The sequence below is a fragment of the Hypanus sabinus genome, chromosome 15 (genome assembly GCF_030144855.1).
Source record: "Hypanus sabinus isolate sHypSab1 chromosome 15, sHypSab1.hap1, whole genome shotgun sequence".
In the NCBI taxonomy this organism is placed as follows: Eukaryota; Metazoa; Chordata; class Chondrichthyes; order Myliobatiformes; family Dasyatidae; genus Hypanus; species Hypanus sabinus.
In genome coordinates this window covers 46,618,053-46,640,515 of record NC_082720.1, presented here as the reverse complement: position 1 = coordinate 46,640,515, position 22,463 = coordinate 46,618,053, and the positions used below count along the sequence as shown (strand labels likewise).

The window sequence follows — 22,463 nt, the reverse complement described above, 5'->3', positions numbered from 1 at the left end:
GAGAGAGAGCAGTTACAAGTTCCTGGATGTCAAGATCTCAGAGGACCTAGCCTGGTCCCAACATATTGATGCAGTTATAAAGGCAGCAAGACAATGACTATATTAGGAGTTTGAAGAGATTTGGTATGTCAATAAATACACTCAAAAACTTCTATAGATGTACCATGGAGAGCATTCTGACAGGCTGTATCACTGTCTGGTAATGGGGAGGGCTACTGTACAGGACCGAAAGAAGCTACAGAGGGCTGTAAATTTAGTCAGCTCCATCTTGGGTACTAGCCTATGAAGTACCCAGGACCCCTTCAAGGAGTGGTGTCTCAGAAAGGCAACGTCCATTATTAAAGACCTTCAGCACCCAGGGCATGCCCTTTTCTCACTGTTACCATCAGGCAGGAGGGACAGATGCCTGAAGGCACACACTCAGTGATTCAGGAACAGGTTCTTCCATTCTGCCATTTGATACCCAAATGGACATTGAACCCTTGAGCACTACCTCACCTTTTAAATATATAGTTTTTTTGCACAATTTTTAATCTATTCAATATACATAATTGATTTACTTATTATTTTTCTTCTGCTTCTATATTATGTATTGCATTGAACTGCTGCTGCGAAGTTAATAAATTTCACAACATACACCAGTGATAATAAACCTGATTCTAAATTTCACATTTTAGAAAAGCTTCAATGTGCTAAAAAACCTGCAGTTTAGATGGGTGTGATGAATAAAAGAAAGAACTATGAAAGAACATTAGTCAGCAATGCTGAAAATCCCCCTTTTGTTTTTGTGGCTTGGTATCTACCGTATTTAACAAATTTTTAATAAAAACAGATTGCTGAAGCATTCAGCAGCACAGGCTATAGCTTTGGAAATGTCAGTTGCACCTTGCTGAAGAGCTGCTGACTGATCAGCTAAGCAATTTCAGCATTTAGGTCTGTTGGAACATTTAAATCTGTTGAAATATTCAAGCAATCTGAAATGGTAGATATATCTAGCAGGCCACATTGATGGTTATACAGGAGTACTTATTACACCCACCATGCAAATTCTAACAGAAACAGATAGTCTTATTCCTCTTTAATCTTGTGCCTAAAGGCCAAGTAATAACTTAACTTTTCAAGTGAAAGGTTTCAGTGTTTGTGGTTTGTCAAGGCTTATTGCCCTTGGGAGTACAGAACAGCCTTGGTATGAAATTTAGATTAGTGAGTTTTAGATTTGTACTCTCATCTTCATTTATTTCCTATCCTCAAATTACTTGGAATCTCCTTGCTCCCTACTGGATCAAACACCAGATGTATTCAGGAAGTATGTTCAGAGTTGAAAACCCTGGCAGTTTAATCTTTAGCATTAAATCTTTCATTCATGGTGAAAATAAATCTAGCTATTTTATTTGGAGGCTAAAGAACTGAACATCAGTATCCAAGTACAGTAGTCACTGTTTGTTCAACACCTCTCAGTATATTCCAAAGAGGCAAGTGGTTGTAGCTTCTACATTACAGAATATACACTGAGGAGAAACACAATTTTATAAGACTACTTGGAGTGGTGATAGTTGTGGGTGGGGTGGAATGAGGAGATAGTTGTGCGCATAAATACACTGTTGAGCAAAGACTATCTGGCAGAAGCTCTTGCACATAAATAAGTTCTCCCAGGTATGACATGATTCCATAGCTGAGAATTATTTGTAACTGAAGAGTTCAAAATTTGGAAATGTGGCCACCTGGTCACAGGTCAACCAAGGGCAGCAAACAGCCGAGACATCTTTTCTGCAAGATGTAATGTCACAACAGTGTTCGTCATAGAACACTACAGCAGAGAAACAGAGCCTTCAGCCCACAGTCTATGCTGAACTATTATTCTACCTACTCCTATTGACCTGCACCTGGACCATAGCCCTACACACCACTCCTATCCATGTATTTATCCAAACTTAAATGTTGAAATTAAACCCACATTCACTGCTTCTGCTGGCAGCTCATTCCATACTCTCACCACCCTCTGAGGAAGTTGCCCTTAAACATTTCACTTTTTACCCTTAACCCATGACCTCTAGTTCTAGTCTCATTTAACCTCAATGGAAAAAGCCTGCTTGCATTTACCCTATCCATAGCCTCAATTTTATACACCTATCAAATCTTGCCTCGTTCTCCTATACTCCAGGAAATAAAGTTCTAAACTGTTCAACTAGTTATAATTATAATTCAGGTCAAGTCCCAGCAGCATTCTTGTAAATGTTTTCTATCCCCCTTCAATTTTAATGATAACTCCCTGTAACCAGAATTGCACACAACACTCCAAATTCGGCCTCACTAACCTCTTATACAACTTCAACATGACTCCCCAACTCCTGTACTCAATATTTTGATTTATGAAGGAAAATGTGCCAAACATGCTCTTTAAGACCATATCTTCCTGTGGTGCCACTTGCAAAGAATTAAAGAGCTATATTCACAGATCCCTTGGTTCTACTGCACTGCTCAGTTTCCTATATCCTCCCAAAGTGCAAACCTCACTTGTCTTCATTGAATTCAATCTGACATTTTCAACCCTTTTTTTCAGCTTGTCCAGATCCTGCTGCAAGCTTTGATGACCTTCCTTGCTGTTCACTATGCCCCCAATATTGTGTCATCTGCAAATTTTCAGACCCAGTGTACATTATCATGTAGGTCATTGATAGATGACAAACAACAATGGACCCAGCACTGACAAAGTAGAAAACACCTGCAGTCATACAGCAGCTGCCAAAGATTCCAGCAAATTTCTACAGGGGTACAGTGGACAGCATTAACAATATAACAATTACAGCACAGAAACAGGCCATCTCAGCCCTTCTAGACCGTGCCAAACACTTACTCTCACCTAGTCCCACCTACCTGCACTCAGCACATAACCCTCCATTCCTTTCCTGTCCATATACCCATCCAATTTTCTTTTGTAAATGACAAAATCGAAACTGCCTCTACCACTTCTACCAGAAGCTCATTCCACACAGCTACCACTCTGAGTAAACATGTTCCCCCTCGTGTTACCCCTAAACTTCTGCCCCTTAACTCTCAACTTACGTCCTCTTGTTTGAATCTCCCCTACTCTCAATGGAAAAAGCCTATCCACGTCAACTCTATCTATCCCCCTCATAATTTTAAATACCTCTATCAAGTTCCCCCTCAACCTTCTACACTCCAAAGAATAAAGACCTAACTTGTTCAACCTTTCCCTGTAACTTAGGTACTGAAACCCAGGTAACATTCTAGTAAATCTCCTCTGTACTCTCTATATTTTGTTGACATCTTTCCTATAATTCAGTGACCAGAACTGTACACAATTCTGACTGGCTGTGTCACAGCTTGGTATGGGGGCTCCCATGAATAGGGCCGAAACAGGCTGCAGAGGATTGCACCTTCAGCCAAGCACATCATGACTGCAGCCCTTCCCCCCACCCCCCCATACAGAACATCTTCAAAGGTCAGTGCCTCCAAAAGCATCCACTACCAAGGACCCTTGTAATCCAGGACATGCCCTCTTCTTGTTACTACCATCAGGGAGGTGGTACAGGAGCCTGAAGACAACCACACTCAATGTCTTCTCCACTGCCATCAGATTTCTGAAAGGTCCATGAACACTACCTCACTAGCCCTCCTCAGCACTGTCCATTTATTTGTAATTAGTACTTTTTGTCTTGCACTATGCTGTTGACACAAAACAAATTTCAAGGCATACGTCAGTGATAATACAATTGATTCTAAAATCTTACCAGTCCCCCAAATACTTGTTCACATGTACAAGCTGTACATAAGTTAAATGTTTATAACCAGCATAGGATTTTATTTGGCACTGACCACTAAAGTTTATTTTCTTAGCTGAAGTCTTTCATTGGTTCCTATGAAATATGCAGATCTGGTGAATTTAACAGTTTTTCTGAATTTGCTCTATTTGTAAAAGACAATCATTGTATTAAAGCATAAATGTACTTTATTCAAAAAGTTGTGATTGAACAGCTGTTTTTAATGTGAAATATCGCATTCCAGTGACATAGTAAAAGACTACAATGTTATTATTTATCTAAATAGTTTCACAGGAAATCAGTGTTAATTTTACATAACAAACAAATCGATTGCAACTATTATGTATTGATCAAATCCATAACAATTTATAGCTTATTTAAAAATTTCTGCATAAATTAAGTTGCTCTGTATTTGGGAAAGCCATCAAAAGACATTGGACCACACCAATAGCTTGCCATCCAATTATTTAATTAAGCTCATGTCATCATTTGATCAAACTGAAATTTTGAACAGGGACCTTTCAGGAAAAACAAAGTTAATATTCAAGCATTGATTTGAAGGTCCAGGAAGTGGGAGAATCTTGAAGTGAGGCTTTCAGTGTAGCAGAGGAATTTTAGGTCAACATATCCCAAAGGCAACAACAGCAGAGCGCAGTCCAACATGCTGTCAAACAAGTATCCCCAGTATCATTCCTTCTGCGTTCTTCTACAACGTAAACTGCAATGAGAAATCATTTGGCACGTGAAAATAGGATAGGGAATCTTATCACCTCAGCCAATACAAAGAACATAGAAAAGTGTTGCTAATTTTAAACTAGATGCCTAGTTCTGGAAACAGACTTTACAATTAGAGTTATGGAAACAATTACAGGAAACAAATCATAAAACCTCAAAAAAAGACTCGTATCAACACCATACAAAAACATTAAACAAATTGGGATTCTGAAAAGAATTAAAATATGAGTATCAAGAGGTAACGATGGTTCTGTTTGGGTAAATTCAAAACTAGGTGTAAAGTAAAACATTGCTAATAAATTCAAAATGCTACTTTATTGAGAATGTCATATGTATAGCCACAGTGAAATTAAATATACAAGCAAGAAGTTAATAGAATATATTATTATGATTAGTAGTAGATATGTGGGAAGAAGTTCACAGACCACACAATACTGGGACAAAATGACTTATTGTCACAAGTTCTATGCAATTCTGAATTAGAAACCATCTGCGACCATTTCAGTTCCTATTTTTTGTTCTTGTTTATTTCCCTCATTTAAATACTTGACTGAATATTAGAAAGGATCATTCCTAAATAAGAATAAGACTCCCATGGATTCAATAAACAGAATATACACTTTAAAAGGCAAAGATACATCTAACAAAAAAAAACATAACATTTTCCCTATTGAATTTACAGAAGCAGAAAACAAGCTTGATCCATATATACTGTGCGATGCAAATCTTCATGATTATGGAAGATGTCACATTTCTTGATCTTCAGGTCTTAATAATGACATAGAATAAACTACCTGTACAGTGTTAAGAGTATAGTGATTAATGAAGATTTCATTCAGGATAGAAGTGAGAAAAATGTTACATTCTGCTGTGGAACTCAACTGAGACTTAATCAGGTTAACAAGAAGAAAATCCCATATAAATGTACAGAAAAGGCACATTGATTCTGAGGAATTGTGGCAAAGGGCCACTGATCCAAAACATTAAGCCGCTGCTGCTTAATTGGCTGAGTTCTTCCAGCATTTTTGTTTCACGTTTTGTTAATTTGACTAATATTTACTAGTCATCCACTATTTATTTTACTGATGTATATGGATTGTGACCTCAGCCCCCACTCTACTTCCTGTACACCTAACTACGTGGGCAGATTGTGCTCTAATTTCATCTAGTTTGCAGATGATACTACTGTAGTGGGCCTTCTCTCAAATAATGAGATCAGAGAGCCTAGTGACATGGTATCATGACAACAACCTTTCCCTCAAAGTCAGCAAAAGAGCTGGTCATTGACTTTCGGAAGGAGAGTGCATATTCCTTCATGACACTTGGGCACCATTAAAGATGCAAATAATTCCTTCAGTAAATTTATAATGTAATTGTAACATCCATATAGACCAACTGCTTTTCATTGCAGTCCCTTAGTTTCATACCTCCTTTTATTAGTCTATACCACTAAGAAATTAATCTGCTCTAAGCATCAGTTTCTCAAAGTCTAGTTAACTAATGACAACATAAATTCAAGTAAATTTAACATGAATGTTTGACTTGTTGAATATTAAGAAGCAACATACCTCTGTATCCATAAACTAGTTATTCCCCTTAAACTTACTTAATCTAAATTCCATATGCAACACCACAGGATGAATTCCCACAGCATTTAAGCAATGAGGGTGGAGAGAAGGGTATTTGAACAGGAGTTACAGGGGGATGGTAATCTGGAGTGCCAGGGTAGGTAATGGAGTGGTTATGGGAGAAGATGTTAATTCTACAAAAAAAATAAAGACAAGAATCATAAGATTGAGCATGATGGGAATAACGTTCTGACTTCTGTCTATTTCAGTGCATGGAGTATTGTAGGTAAGGTGGATGAACTTAGAATATGGATCTGGATGTGGAATTATGATATCACAGACATTAGTGAGACAGTTGCAGGAGGAGCAGGACTGGCAACTTAATATTCTGGGATTCGGTTGTTTTAGACATGATAGAACAGGAGGGATTAAAGGAGAATTGGTGGAAAATGTTATGGCAGTGCTCAGACGGGACAAATAGGAGAGCTCATCTACTGAGGATATGAGTAGAACTGTGGAATAAGAAAGGATTGATCATATTAATTGAATCATAGTTAGGATTCAGAGGAGTAAATTTGTAAAGTCAATGATTTTAACATTTCATGTATTGGCTGAGACTCATTACTGTAAAAGGGATAGAGTTTGTCAAATCTGTTCAGGAAAGTTTCATTAATCAATATATAAAGGTCCCAATGAGAGAGAGTGATACTGGATCTCCAGTTATGGAACGAGACAGGGCAGGTGACAGAAGTATGTGTAGGGGAACACTTTAGACCTGACAGTTATAACTCCACCAGTTTCAAGATAATTTGGAGAAAGATAGGTCTGGTCCTCAGGTCAAAATTCTAAATTGAAAAAAGGGTAATTTTGATGGTGTCAAAAAGAATCTAGTAAGTGTGGATTGGGATAGGTTGTTTTCTACCAAAGATGTGCTTAATAAGGGTAAGGCCTCCAAAAGGGAAATTTTGAGAGTAGAGTTTGTACATTCCTGTCAGAATAAAAGATAAAACCAGGTTTAGAGAACTTTGGTTTTCAAGAGATATTGAGGCCTGGCTCAAGAAGAAGAATGAAGTGCATAGCAGAAACAAATGAGATACTCGAGTATAAGAAATGCAAGAGAGCTAAAAGGCGGCATTAGGTTCCCCTAGCAATCAAGGTGAAGGAGAATCCCGAGGGCTTGTACAGGTATATTAAAAGCAAAAGAATAGCAAGGGACAATCAGAGTAGTCATCTAAGGATGAAGCCAAATGAGCTGAGGGAGATCTTATATTAAAAATTTCCTTCTTAATTACTCAGAAAAAAAGGCACAGAGTCTATAGAATGGAGGTAAAACAACAATGAGGTCATAGACTATATATGGATTACAGAGAAGGTGCTTTCTGTCTTGAGGAAATTAGGGTGAATAAATCCTCAGGGCTGACAATGAGTTTCTTTGGACCTTGAGAGGCTATTGCAAAGATTGCAGGGGTCCTGGCAGAGGTACTTAACATGTCCTTAGTCACAGGTGGTGTCAGTAGTTAATGTTGTTCTATTTTTTAAATAGAGGCTCTAAGAATAAGCCAGGGAATATTAGGATAGTGAGACTGATGACAGTTGTGGGCAAGTTATTGGAAGGTATTATAAGGGACTAGATAAAAAAAGTATTTGGATAGACACTCATTAGGAATAGTCAACATGGTTTTGTGAGAGGTAGGTTGTGTCTAACTAAGCTTAAGAGTTTTTCAAGGAGGTTACCAGTTACGTTGATGAAGGAAAGATGTTGTCTAAATGAACTTTAGCAAGGCCTTTAACAAGGTATTGCATGGGAGATTGGTCAAAAAGGTTCAGTCACTTAGCATTGAGGATGAGGTAGTAAATTTGATTCGACATTGGTTTCATGGGAGAAGCCAGAGAATGGTAGTAGATGGTTGCATCTCTGACTGGATTGGAGGTCTGTGGCTAGTGGTGTGCCACTGGTGGTTGTGTCTGTCATCTATATCAATGTTCTGGATAGTAATGTGGTAAACTGGATCAGCAAATTTGAAGATGACACCAGGATTGGCGACATAGTAAACAGCAAAGAAGGCTCTCAAAGCCAGCTGGGAAAAAAAAATAGGTTGTAAAATGGAAGATAGAACTTAATGCAAACAAGTGAGGTTTGCGCTAAGGGAGGACAAACCAGGGTAGGACTTGCATGGTAAGCAGAAGAGCACTGAGAAGTATGGTAGAACAGAGAAATCTGGGAATACAGGTCCATAATTCCCCAGAAGTGGCAACACAGGTAGATGTAGTCATAAAGAGTTTTGGCAGATTGGCCTTCATAAATCAGTATTGAGTAAAGTAAAGAAGTTGGGGTGTTACGTTGAAGTTGTGAAAGATGTTGGTGAGGCCAAATTTGGAGTATTGTGTGCAGTTCTAGTCATTTACCTACAGGGTGTTGCCAGGACTTAAGGGCCTAAGTTATAGGGAAAGGTGAATATGTTAGGTCTTTATTCCCTGGAGTGTAGAAGAGGAGAGTGTATGAGAGGAGATTTGATAATATACAAAATTGAGGGGTAGAGATAGGGTAAATACAAGCAGGCTTTTCCCACTGAGGTTGGGTGAGCCTAGAACTACAGGATAGGGTTGAGGATCAGAGGCAAAATGTTTTAAGGGGATCACGAGAGTGAACCTCTTCACTCAGAGGGTGTTGAGAGTATAGGGCCAAGCTGCCAGAGGAAGTGGTGAATGCATGTTTGATTTCAATGTTTAAGAGGAGTTTGAATCAGTATATGATGGGAAGGGTTTGGAAGACTGTGGTCAATTGATGAGACTAGGCAATATATTAGTTTGACATAGACTAGATGGGCCAATGGGCCTGTCTCTGTGCTGTAGTGCTTTATAACTCTACAACTTTCTGACTATCAGTTTTAAGAATGCTTACACATGCACATACTCACCCAGACTTTAGAGTAAGGACAAAGTAAAAATATGCAGATATTAAAAAATAATGATTAAGACAAGATGATTGGAGCAAAAATATAAAATTAAATTAACACAACAACACACACAAAATGCTGGTAGAACACAGCAGGCCAGGCAGCATCTATAGGGAGAAGCGCTTCGTCAGGACAGAAGTGTCTTGGCCTGAAACGTCGACAGCGCTTCTCCCTATAGAGAGCCTGGCCTGCTGTGTTCTACCAGCATTTTGTGTGTGTTGTTGTTTGAATTTCCAGCATCTGCAGATTTCCTCGTGTTTGCTCATAAAATTAAATTTAAAGTTTTGGAAGGAATGAGAGGCCATTATTAGTTACCATTCAAGACTGAATGTTTAGATACAAACATCTTTAAAGATTCTAAGTAATATCAACATCTGTTAACTGGAAAGACAAATTTCAAACAACAGACAAAATGCTGGAGGAACTCTGCAGGCCAGGTAGCATCTATGGAAAAGAATAAACAGCCGACATTTGGGCCAAAACCCTTCATCAAGACTGGTAGCTACAAACAGTCATTACCAAAGGAAGAGCAGCAGAACTGTTAACATTTAGATGAAAGATCTAGTCTATGTAAAGCACAATCTAATCTGGAAGTATTTTAAATAGTATCCAAGAGCACGAAAATGAATAGATAACAAAGCAGCAGAAATTAAATTATTATTGTTAAGGCCCTGCTTCTCAATTCCTTTCTAATTCTTTAAAATCTGCCAGACAAGTCTCTTTTACTACCTTTGAAGTTGGCATTCTTATTTACCACTATTTCAGGCCATACATCATCCTTCTCCAGAATTCTTTACAGTGATATAAAAAGTCTTCTTTCAGATTCAGTTTTATTTATTACATGTACATTGAAACAAAGTGAAATGTGTTATTTGCATTAATAACCAACACACCAAAGGATGTGCTGGGGCAGCCCATGAGTATTACCTTTATTATCTAAAATATGTATACTATATATAACCTTCAGATTCATCTTCTTACAGGCAATCACAAAACAAAGAAACCCAACAGATCCCACTAAAGCAAGACTGCCAAGTTCTTAATGTGTGGGGAAGAATCGTGCAAACAATAACAAGTAAGCAAATAACACTCAGAATCAAAGGTAATGAAAGTGAGTCCACAAATAGCCACAAAGTCAGCACATCGCTGCAGCCAATCCAGGGGCTCATTAGTTGCAGGCTACAGCCTCAACTCAGCAGAGACAAGTAAACCTCACGGAGTAGTAAACTAACACTGACCCATCCCTCTGCTCTGGCTCTCACACCATGACCTTTTCAATCTGGCCCAGTGCTCAAATCAGCTAAACACTGACTCGTTCTTCACTCTTGGATCCAGGTCCTGCTGCTTTGATTCAGCCCCAAGTCCACTCCAGCAATGGCCAAACATCAGCTTGTTCCTCAATCTCAGACCCTCATCACGCCATTTTGATTTGGCCTGTAACCAACCTTAAAATGGAAGTGTTTTTGCAGAGATGTGGTTGCAGAATCACCATGGTTAGTATTGTAATATTTCAGGATACTCAACAATTGTAGATGAGTGTGTCCCCACAAAATCATAGTCTTCTGTACCAGAAGCACTGGATGATACATCAGATCTACAATCAGATCAGGGCTAGATCAGAGGCATTGGGTCTGACGACCAAGTTAAATACAAAAGGTCCAGGCACAATCTCAGGTGAGATGTGGCAAGACTTGAATGCTATCACCTCTTACAAAGTGAACCCAAAAGAGACAACAAGGCTTTGCTCTCAGACGAGCACAATGCCTTTTATGCTCACTTCAACCTTCAAGACATGGAGGTAGCTTCATAAACTCCCACAGAGACACAAATGACCCAGTGATTTCAGTCTCTTGAGGCTTATGCAAGAGAGTCCTTCAGGATGCTAAACCTACAGAAAGAATCCAGCCCAGAAGGGGAACCTGGCTGAGCACTATTTGTATTCGTATCCCCTTCGCCCACACCTGAGCAAGTTCCGCATACGCCACGACACTGAACTCTTCTTCCGCCGGCTGCATCTCCAAGCTTACTTTGACAAGGACTCTCCTACCCCCACCAATGACCCCTTCTCCCGTCTGCAACCCTCCTCCTCTTCATGGACACCCTGCTCTGGTCTTCTGCCTGCTCTGGATCTCTTTATTGCTAATTGCCAAAGGGACAGCAACCGTCTTGACTTCACCACACCCTATTCCAATTCCAACCTAACTCCTTCCAAACGCTCTGCTCTCCGCTCCCTCCGCACCAATCCCAATCTCACTATAAAACCCGCTGATTGGGGGGAGCTGTTGTAGTCTGGCGTATTGACCTCTACCTGGCCGAGGCACAGCGACAACTCTCTGATACCTCCTCTTATTTGCCCCTTGATCATGACCCCACTAAGGAGCACCAGGCCACTGTCTCCTAAACCATCACCAACCTTATCAACTCTGGGGATCTCCCATCCACTGCCACCAACCTCATTGTTCCCACACCCTGCACTTCCTGTTTTTACCTCCTACCCAAGATCCACAAACCTGCCTGTCCAGGTAGACCCATTGTCTCAGCTTGCTCCTGCCCCACTGAACTCATTTCTGCATACCTTGACACTGTTTTATTGCCCCCTTATTCAATCCCTTCCCACCTATGTCTGTGATACTTCTCACACTTTGAATTTTTTTAATGATTTTAAGTTCCCTTTGGACGTTCACCATGGACGTCCAGTCCCTATATACCTCCATCCCCCACCAGGAAGGTCTCAAAGCTTTCCGCTTCTTCTTGGATTCCAGACCTAACCAATTCCCCTCTACCAGCACTCTCCTCCGTCTAGCGGAATTAGTTCTCACTCTCAATAATTTCTCTTTTGGCTCCTCCCACTTCCTCCAAACCAAAGGTGTAGCCGTGGGCACCTGTATGGGTCCCAGTTAAGCCTGCCTTTTTGTTGGCTTTGTGGAACAGTCCATGTTCCAAGTCTATACAGGTATCCGTCCCCTTCTTCTCCTTCGCTACATCGACGACTGCTTTGGCACTGTCTCCTGAGCTGGTTGACTTCATTAACTTTGCCTCCAACTTTCACCCTGCCCTCAAATTTACCTGGTCCATTTCTGACACCTCCCTCCCCTTTCTTGATCTTTCTGTCTCCATCTCTGGAGACGGCTTATCTACTGATATCTACTATAAGCCTACAGTCTCTCACAGCTACCTGGACTATTCATCTTCCCACCCTGTCTCTTGCAAAAATGCTATCCCCTTCTCACAATTCCTCCGTCTCTGCCACATCTGCTCTCAGGATGAGGCTTTTCATTCCAGGAGGAAGGAGATGTTTTCCTTTTTTAAACAAAGGGGCTTCCCTTCTTCCACCATCAACTCTGCTCTCTAACGCATCTCTCCCATTTCCCGCACACCTGCCCTCACCCTATCTACCCACCACCCCAGTCGGGATAGGGTTCCCCTTGTCCTTACCTACCATCCCACCAGCCTCCAGGTCCAACGTATAATTCTCCGTAACTTCTACACCTCCAACGGGATCCCACTACCAAGCACATTTTTCCCTCTCCCCCTCTTTCTGCAAGTGCTACACCTGCCCTTACACTTCCTCCCTCACCACCAAGTGCTACACCTGCCCTTACACTTCCTCCCTCACCACCATTCAGGGCCCCAGACAGTCCTTCCAGGTGAGGCGACACGTCACCTGTGAGTCGGCTGGTGTGGTATACTGCGTCTGGTGCTCCTGGTGTGGCCTTTTATATATTGCTGAGACTCGACGCAGACTGGGAGACCGTTTCGCTGAACACCTACGCTCTGTCCAGCAGAGAAAGCAGGCTCTCCCAGTGACCACACATTTTAATTCCACGTCCCATTCCCATTCTGATATGTCTATCCATGGCCTCCTCTATTGTCAAGATGAAGCCACACTCAGGTTGGAGGAACAACACCTTATATACCGGCTGAGTAGCCTCCAACCTGATGGCATGAACATTGACTTCTCTAACTTCCATTAATGCCCCTCCTCCCCTTCTTACCCCATCCCTGATATAGTTAGCTTCTCCCTGTGGTGAACTACATATACCTGTCTGGACACGCCCCCTGCTGACTGCTCCTGTGGCTCCTCCCACAGACCCCTGTATAAAGGCGATCGAGGCCTGAGCCCAGCCCTCATTCTCCAGGATGCAGAATGGTGGTCAACTACTGCTTGTTCTTTCTTCCAGTCAATAAAAGCCGGTATCTCGACTTCACGTCTCAGAGAGAGTTATTGATGGTGCATCAATTTTATTGACTGGAAGTTTTAAAACATGGACAGCGTTTTACATCCGGAAAGATTAATTTGGACCCCCGAGACCCTGAAGCAGCTCTCGCCTTTGAACTCTGGCTTGCATTCTTCCAATCATAGGTTAGTGGAATTGAACCCGCTGTTATGCACCAAATTCTCCTCTCGAGGGTCACCCTGAAAGTTTACTCACTTATCAGGGACCTGCCGACCTACCAAGGGGCACTGGATGCCCTCAAAAGTCAGTATCTGCGGCCGGTGAACACCGTCTACGCAAGACATTGCTTAGCTACGCGACGACAGCGGCCTGGAGAGTCGAGCGCTGAGCTTCTCCGAGCTCTACAGACACTCGTGCGGACTTGCGTTTGCAGAACACTCACGGCGGAACAGCATGCGGAGCTCCTGGTACAAGATGCCTTTGTTACAAGAATCAGGTCAGTGTATGTGTGCCAGTGGCTGCTAGAAGATGCCGATCTTACCTTACGCTCGGCAATCGAGACAGCCGACACGCGCTGACGCTGTCCAGCCGCGTGATTCCCTGCCGGTTCCGTGGACACCTCAGACCCTGCCGCCGCCGGTTCCCGCGAGTGAATTCGCCAACGCCGCTGCCAGTCGCAATTCCACAAACTCCCCAAACCCAACCACAGCTGCTGCCAGTTGCAAGCCCACGCAGTATTACTTCTGCGGACTCGAAAAGCACTCCCGAAAACGCTGCCCGGCCCGAGAAGTGACCTGCTCCAGCTGCGGGAAGAAGGGCCATTTCGCCAATGTCTGTAAGTCTAAACCACGAGCGGAGTCTGGCTGCACTGCTTGTGAGGCATGGGGGCCGCCATCTTGCATGCCCGGCTGGGGGCGGCCATCTTTGTTGGCGCCAACATGCCCCGCCCCCTACCCACCGGTGCTTACTGGGCACCAAGACGGCAGTTCAACTCTGGCCACCGTAACCCTCGACCAAAGCGCCCCACACCAGCTTGCAAGGTCAATGCTGAACATCCTGGTGGAGGGGCACAGGACTAGCTGCCTGTTTGACACGTGCAGCACTGAGAGTTTTATTGACCCGGACACAGTGCAATGCTGTGGACTCATGACACGGCCGGTAAGCCAGAGGATCACCTTGGCTTCTGGGTCGTATTCCACAGACATCCGGGTGGGTTGTGTAGCGACATTGGTGGTGCAGGGCACAGAATATCGGAACTTTGCGCTACTGGTCATGCCTCAACTGTGCGCGCCTGTGCTATTGGGGCTGGACTTCCAGAGCCACCTCGAAAGTGTGACTATGGCATATGACGGGCCCCTCCCACCACTCACTGTCAGGAATCCTCAGTTTTGTAGGACCTCGCCATATACCCCGCTACTGACCACACCCACACACCGAACCACATGCCGACAGCTGCGCCACTGACACCACTTGCAGCCTCTCTACGCTCAAGATCCCTCACCCCACTGCTGTTCGTCAACCTGACCCAACTGTAAACCTGTGGCAACTAAAAGCAGGAGGTACAGCGCAGGGGACAGGGCCTTCATTCAGTCAGAGGTGCAGCAGCTGCTCAGGGAGGGATCACTGAGCCAAGCACAAGCCCTTGGACGGCCCAGGTGGTTGTTGTTCGGACTGGGCAGAAAAATATGATGGTCGTGGACTATAGTCAAACCATCAATATGTTCATGCAGCTTGACGCGTACCCCCTACTCCACATCGTGGATACGGTCAGCCAGATAGCTCAGTACAAGGTGTACTCGACAATAGATCTGAAATCCGCTTATCACCAGCTCCCCATCCGCCCAGAGGACCGCCCCTACACCGCCTTCGAGGCGGGCGGCAGGCTCTATCACTTCCTGCGCGTCCCATTTGGTGTCACAAATGGTGTCTCGGTCTTCCAGAGGGAAATGGACCGGATGGTGGACCAGTGCCAACTGAAGGCCACATTTCCCTATCTGGATAACATCACCATCTGCGGTCACGACCGGCTGGATCACAATGCCAACCTCCAACGATTTTTCCAAGTGCCCAAAGCCCTGAACCTTACTTATAATAGGGACAAGTGTGTGTTCGGCACCACCTGACTCGCTATCCTTGGGTATGTTGTGGAAAACGGGGTGATTGGCCCTGATCCTGACTGTATGCGCCCCCTGTTAGAGCTCCCTCTTCCCACCACTCTCAAAGCCCTCAGACGGTGCCTGGGCTTCTTTTCCTATTATGCCCAATGGGTCCCCCATTACGCAGACAAGGCCTGCCCCCTGGTCAAGTCTACCACTTTTCCCCTCTCTGCCGAGGTCTGCGTGGCCTTCAGCTGCATTAAAGGGGACATTGCCAAAGCAACGATGCATGCGGTGGACGAGACCATTCCCTTCCAAGTAGAGAGTGATGCCTCCGATTTCGTGCTTGCTGCTACCCTCAATCAGGCAGGCAGGCCAGTAGCATTCTTTTCTCGTACCCTTCAAGGCTCTGAAATTCGGCACTTTGCGGTGGAAGCTATTAGGCACTGGAGGCACTATCTCGCCAGCAAAAGGTTCACCTTATGTAAATTTAATTAACAAAGAGGGAAGAAAAACAAGTACAGTACACTTATCCTAACATTAGTAGCAGAGAAAATGTTAGAATTATATTATTAAAGGGGTTGGGTAAATGGCAAAGAGGATAAGAATTGGTAGACCACAGATGGATCAGAAGGAAACAGGAGGGGTGGCAAGGTAGGGGTAGCCTGAAATTGGGAAATTTAAGGTTTATACCTTTGGGTTGGGTTTCCTATGCAGAGTGAGGTTGGTTCCTCTAGTATGCATGAAACTTCACCCTAGCAATGGTAAAGCTAGTTTGCTGTGGGAATGGGAATTGAAATTCTGTGTAACCAGGAGCTCATAATGGCTATAGGAGTAGAATTAGACCTATTTGGCCTATCAAGTCTGCCTTGCCATTTCATCATGGATAATGTATTTTTCTTCTTAACCCCATTCTCCTGCCTTTTCCTCATAACCTTTGACACTCTTTCTAAACAAGAGCCTATCAACCTCTATTTTAAATATACCCAATGACTTAGCATCCACAGACATCTGTGACAATGAATTCCACAGATTCACCACCCTCTGGCTAAAGATATTCCTCCTCATATCTTTTCCAGTTGGCTGCTACTGACAGTTCAGGTGCTCTACAATTTGGTTGCCCAGTCTATAACTGGTCTTGACAAATACAGAGACAGTCATATCGAGAGCATCAACTGCACTAGATAAGGTTGGAGAAAGTGCATCATGTGGAAGGGATGTTTAAGTCTGAATGGTGGTGAGGGATGAGATGTATAAATAAGCCCTGCACCTCCTATAGTTGCAGGGGTCCATGCCAGGGAATGGGAAGGGGGAGATGAATGTATATTTAATGACTGGATTTTGATGGAGCTGGCAGAATCTGACAAAATGATATGCTGAATGTGGAGAGTTTAAAAAGAGGATTAAGAATTAAATCTGCATCTTTGTTGTGTTTGGAGGAAGGTGGGTGAAAGCAGAAGTCCAAGAAATGAAGGAATTACAAGACAGGGCTTTGTCAACCACAGTAGAAGGAAAGCAACATTTTAAATGTCCTGGAATTGAAAATTACTTAATTTTTCACCATTCACTTTGCTGGGAGCATAAGATTTCTTTCAAAAATAGAAAAAAAAGAGATCAGAAGATATTAGTGCTGCAAGAAACCTTGATGTTTCTCAACACACCTCAAAAATCAATGATCAAGTACAGGAAGCAATTAGGAAGAGTGATTCCATGGAAGGGATTGCCCTATGAGGGAAGATAAAGCAGATTTGAGTTGAGTAGAATGTGAGACAATCTCATTAAAATATTCAAAATTCTTATGGGCAGGGTAGGTGTAGGGATGTTTCTGCCCCTGCTTTGATGTCTAAAGTCAGAAGCCATCATCTCAATATATAGGGTGTTGACCGTTCAGGGAACATGACAAATTTCTTCAGTCCAGAATGCAGCAAATCATTAGAATCCTATATTAAATACAGCTGAGAATCTTGGCTATTGTGCATATTTGAAACAGATCAACTCAATCATTAAGAGAAACTACATTTATCCTGGAGGTTGACACTAGGATAGGCTAATCATGATTTTATTGAATGCAGAAGAATGCAAGGGATTGAATTGCCTACTTCTCTGTTCCTATTTTCTTAATTGTAAATTTCATATATAAAGGCTTGGTAGAGAGGGGGACAAGAATAGATACTCAATGTGGTTGTGTTTAATTGTTTTAGAATAGATAGAGAAGCCGATATGTCAGGGGTGGGTGGGGAGTTGCACTATCAGGGACAACATCACACCTGCACTCAAAGGAAAGATAACAGAAGACTCATCCACTGAGCCCATATGAGTAGAATTCAAAAATACAAAAGATGCAATCACTCTTGATGGGATTATACTACAGACCCTTGAATAGCCACTGGGACTTTGAGGAACAGATATGCAGAAAGATTAGGGAAAGATGTAAAAACAACACATGTTGTTGTAGTGGGGGACTTCACCATCTCAAATATAGAATGGAATCTTGTTAGTGTAACAGGTTTGGATGGGAAGGTGGTGCAGTCAGGTGGGGCCATACCGGACCTGTTTGGGTAATGAGCTGGACAGCCAGTATATTTTTCCCTAGGGTTGGAATGTCTAATAACAGTGGGCATGTATTTAAGGTGAGAGGAGGCATGTGGTGGGCGGTGGGTTCCTGGTGTGGTAGTGGAGGCAATTATGATAGGGGCAGTCAAGAGGCTCTTAAAAGGGCAGATGATGTACAAGAAATGGAAGAATATGGACATTATGTAGGCAGAAGGTAAAAGTTTAGTAGGGGATTTGATTACTAATTTAATTAGCTGAATTATCCCACTTTTCTATCTTTTACAGAACCACCCTCCCTCGTCGAGTGTCTACTTATTCTCCAATCATTCCTTTCATTGGGGATATTGTCATTCATATTTGGCATGACCCTGCTAGATCTTGTACTCTGTTCCATTTTCCTTCAAGAGGAACTTGTTCCACATATTTGTTTGTCACTTTTTAAAATATCTTAGGAATTTAACAATGCTACTCAGAAAGGAACAAGGGAATCAATCATGTTTACCTCCCTTAGGCACTGATGTGCTCAGTATATTATATATTTTAAAAAAGTATCACTGAAATACCAGAGATACCAGAGCAGCAGCAGCAGCAATAACAATAGTTAACAATCAAAGCACAAGATTCTGGAAGTCCAAGTTTAAGTCACACACCATCAACTTACTCGAATCTCAAAGAATTCCACATAATTATAGACAATAGGTGCAGAAGTAGACCATTCGGCCCTTCAAGCCTGTACCACCATTTTGAGATCATGGCTGATCAATCACCATCAATACCTGGTTTCTGCCTTGTCCCCATATCCCTTGATTCCCCTATCCATAAGATACCTATCTAGCTCCTTCTTGAAAGCATCCAGAGAACTGGCCTCCACTACCTTCCGAGGCAGTGCATTCCAGACCCCCACAACTCTCTGGGAGAAGTTTTTTCTTAACTCTGTCTTAAATGACCTACCTCTTATTCTCAAACCATGCCCTCTGGTACTGGACTCTCCCAGCATCTGGAACAATTTCCTGCCTCTATCTTGTCCAATCCCTTAATAATCTTATATGTTTCAATTAGATCCCCTCTCAATCTCCTTAATTCCAGCGTGTACAAGCCCAGTCTCTCTAACCCCTCTCTGTGTAAGACAGTTCAGACATTCCAGGAATTAACCTCGTGAATCTACGCTGCACTTCCTCTACAGCCAGGATGTCCTTCCTTAACCCTGGAGACCAAAACTGTACACAATACTCCAGGTGTGGTCTCACCAGGGCTCTGTACAAATGCAAGAGGATTTCCTTGTTCTTGTACTCAATTCCCTTTGTAATAAAGGCCAACATTCCATTAGCCTTCTTCACTACCTGCTGCACTTGCTCATTCACCTTCAGTGACTGATGAACAAGGACTCCGAGATCTCTTTGTATTTCTCCCTTACCCAACTCTACACCGTTCAGATAATAATCTGCCTTCCTGTTCTTACTCCCAAAGTGGAAAACCTCACACTTACTCACATTAAATGTCATCTGCCAAGTATCTGCCCACTCACCCAGCCTATCCAAGTCACCCTGAATTCTCCTAACATCCTCATCACATGTCACACTGCCACCCAGCTTAGTATTATCAGCAAATTTGCTGATGTTATTTTCTATGCCTTCATCCAAATCGTTAACATAAATGGTAAACAGCTGTGGTCCCAATACCGAGCCCTATGGCACCCCACCAATCACCACCTGCCATTCTGAGAAACCCGTTCACCGCTACCCTTTGCTTTCTATCTGCCAACCAGTTTTCTATCCATGTCAATGCCTTCCCCCCCCCCCCCCCCGATGCCTTGAGCTTTGATTTTAATCTTCTATGTGGGACCTTATCAAATGCCTTCTGAAAATCGAGGTACACTACACCCACTGGATCTCCCCTGTCTAACTTCCTGGTTACATCCTCGAAAAACTCCAACAGATTAGTCAAGCATGATTTACCCTTGGCAAATCCATGCTGGCTCGGCCCAATCCTATCACTGCTATCTAAATATGCCACTATTTCATCCTTAATAATGGACTCTAGCATCTTTCCCACCACCTATGTCAGGCTGACAGGTCAATAGTTCTCTGTTTTCTCCCTCCCTCCTTTTTTAAAAAGTGGGATAACATTAGCCATTCTCCAATCCTCAGGAACTGATCCTGAATCTAAGGAACATTGGAAAATGATTACCAATGCATCCGCAATTTCCAGGGCCACCTCCTTTAGTACCCTAGGGTGCAGACCATCTGGACCTGGGGATTTGTCAGCCTTCAGTCCCATCAGTCTTTTCATCACCATTTCCTTCCGAATGTCAATCTGTTTCATTTCCTCTGTTACCCTATGTCCTTGGCCCATCCATACATCTGGGAGATTGCTTGCGTCTTCCTTAGTGAAAACAGATCTAAAGTATTCATTAAATTCTTCTGCCATTTCTCTGTTTCCCATAATAATTTCACCCAATTCATTCTTCAAGGGCCCACATTGTTCTTAACTATCTTCTTTCTCTTCACATACCTAAAAAAGCTTTTGCTATCTTCCTTTATATTCCTGGCTAGCTTGCGTTCATACCTCATTTTTTCTCCCCGTATTATCTTTTTAGTTAAGTTCTGTTGTTCCTTAAAAACTTCCCAATCATCTGTCCTCTCACTCACCTTACCTCTGTCATATTTCCTTTTTTTTAATGCTATGCAATCTCTGACTTCCTTTGTCAACCACTGTGGCCCCTTTCCCTGCTTTGAATCCTTCCTTCTCTGGGGGCATGAACTGATTTTGCACCTTGTGCATTATTCCCAAGAATACCTGCCATTGCTGTTCCACTGTCTTTTCTGCTAGGCCGGGGGTCGGCAACCTGCAGCTCCCGAGCCATTTGTGGCTCTTTCACCTCTGTGCTGCGGCTCCCTGTGGCTTTGGGAAATAATTGGTCAGTATTTAATTAAAATGTATTTTATGTTAGTTTGTTAGCTTTTGAAATGTAATTCTAAATTTGAAGATTATGGTGATCTTGTACAATCTAAGTGTGGCGACACATTTCCTCACAATTAGCCAGCATTCCGGCTAAGGGAGATAGCCTACGGGGGTTTGTGAGTACGCGTCTTTTGCAGCATCTGCGTCCATGGGGGCTGGGTTGAGGGAGGCTTAAAAGCAAGGCTGTTTAGTTCGAATAAAGTTATTCGACTGCAGTTTACTGACTGCGTGAGCACACCGCTACGTGTTTTTATCGCTATTAATATACGTCACCACTGCCAATACCTGACACCCGCCAGTGCGCGATTTCTTTAATTTTTCGATCCAAGGTAAGCCAACTATGGAGAATTCTAAAAAAAGAAAAGTGACTGAAGAAAACAGAACGTTTAATGATACGTGGACAGATTCATTTGCTTTCACTGTTGACGAGACTGGTTTACCGGTATGCTTAATATGCAATGAGAAACTAGCAAACAACAAAAAGTCAAATGTCGCAAGGCATTTCCAGAATAAACACGCAGCCTTTGCTCAAAAATATCCGGATGGAGATGAGAGAAAAAAAGCCGTTTCGGAACTGATGCGGAAGGTTGATCTGAGCAAAGATCATTTCCAGAAATGGATGAAGTCTGGAAAATCAACGACATACACCAGTTATATTGCCGCTCAGGAAATAGTCAGGCACGGGAAGCAGTTTACAGATGGTGAATATATAAAAGAATCTTTCATTAAGATTTCAGAACATCTATTCACGGACTTTAAAAACAAGAGTGAAATTGTGCAGAAAATCAGGGATATGCCCCTCTCTGCAAAGACTGTCAAAGACAGAACCATAAAAATGGCAGAAGACATCACAAGACAGCAAATTAAAGACATCAATTCAGCTGTGGCCTACTCGATTGCCTGTGACGAGTCTAAAGACAAAGGTGATATTGAACAAATAGCGTTGTTCTGCCGGTATGTAAACTCTGCCGGGCCACAGGAAGAACTGATTGAGTTGATACCTCTAAAAGACCAAACACGGGGGGAGGACATCTGTGAGGCTGTCTTGAATTGTTTAAGAGCCAAAGGAATAAAGACCACCCATCTGGTGTCAGTAGCTACTGATGGGGGCACCGAATATGACGGGAACGCACAAGGGAATTGTGGCTTTACTGCAGAAGTCGCTGGACAGAAAGCTGCTGACTTTTCACTGCATCTTGCACCAAGAGGCACTGTGCGCTCAAACATTTCCTCCGGAATGCACAGAAGTAATGGATGTTGTCATTCAGATTGTCAATAAAATAATGGCAAAAAGTTTAAATCACCGTCAATTCCGTTTGTTACTGGACGAGCTGGAAATTGCATATTCTGATCTCCTGCTGCACAACAAAGTCTGATGGTTGTCCAGGGGGGAGGTGCTGAAACGCTTTGTCGCGTGTCTGGAAGAAGTGAAAACTTTCCTGGGCAGCATAGGGCTCAACTTTCCTGAGCTGGAACAGCCAGAGTGGCTGGAAAAGCTACACCTCATGGTAGACATGACAGCGCACCTGAACACGCCGAACACAGCTCTTCAACGGGGTAAGGACGTACAGCCCTGCACATGTTGGAGGATGTTTTGGCATTCGAGCGCAAGTTGACGTTGCTTGCCAGAGAT

At 42.9% G+C, this 22,463-nt stretch overlaps 2 protein-coding genes across 3 annotated transcripts in view; one reads left to right on the top strand and one right to left on the bottom strand.

The window, feature by feature from the left end:
- Nucleotides 1-3,947: 3,947 nt before the first annotated feature.
- The window catches only part of LOC132405471 (cysteine-rich and transmembrane domain-containing protein 1-like), a 34,394-nt gene continuing 15,878 nt past the window's right edge, over nucleotides 3,948-22,463 (bottom strand). For both annotated transcript variants that reach the window (XR_009515884.1, XM_059990300.1), the window contains exon 3: nucleotides 3,948-4,500. Coding sequence is in view for 1 of the 2 variants with exons in the window: in XM_059990300.1 (XP_059846283.1) it covers nucleotides 4,397-4,500 (104 nt within the window). In the remaining variant the exon portion in view is untranslated. The remainder of the gene's footprint in view (nucleotides 4,501-22,463) is intronic.
- Nucleotides 4,517-19,035, top strand: LOC132405469 (uncharacterized). Its single transcript, XM_059990298.1, has 2 exons — nucleotides 4,517-10,117; nucleotides 13,133-19,035. Exon 2 carries the CDS (start codon nucleotides 13,749-13,751, stop codon nucleotides 14,682-14,684), a length of 936 nt encoding a protein of 311 aa, XP_059846281.1. The 5' UTR covers nucleotides 4,517-10,117; nucleotides 13,133-13,748; the 3' UTR covers nucleotides 14,685-19,035.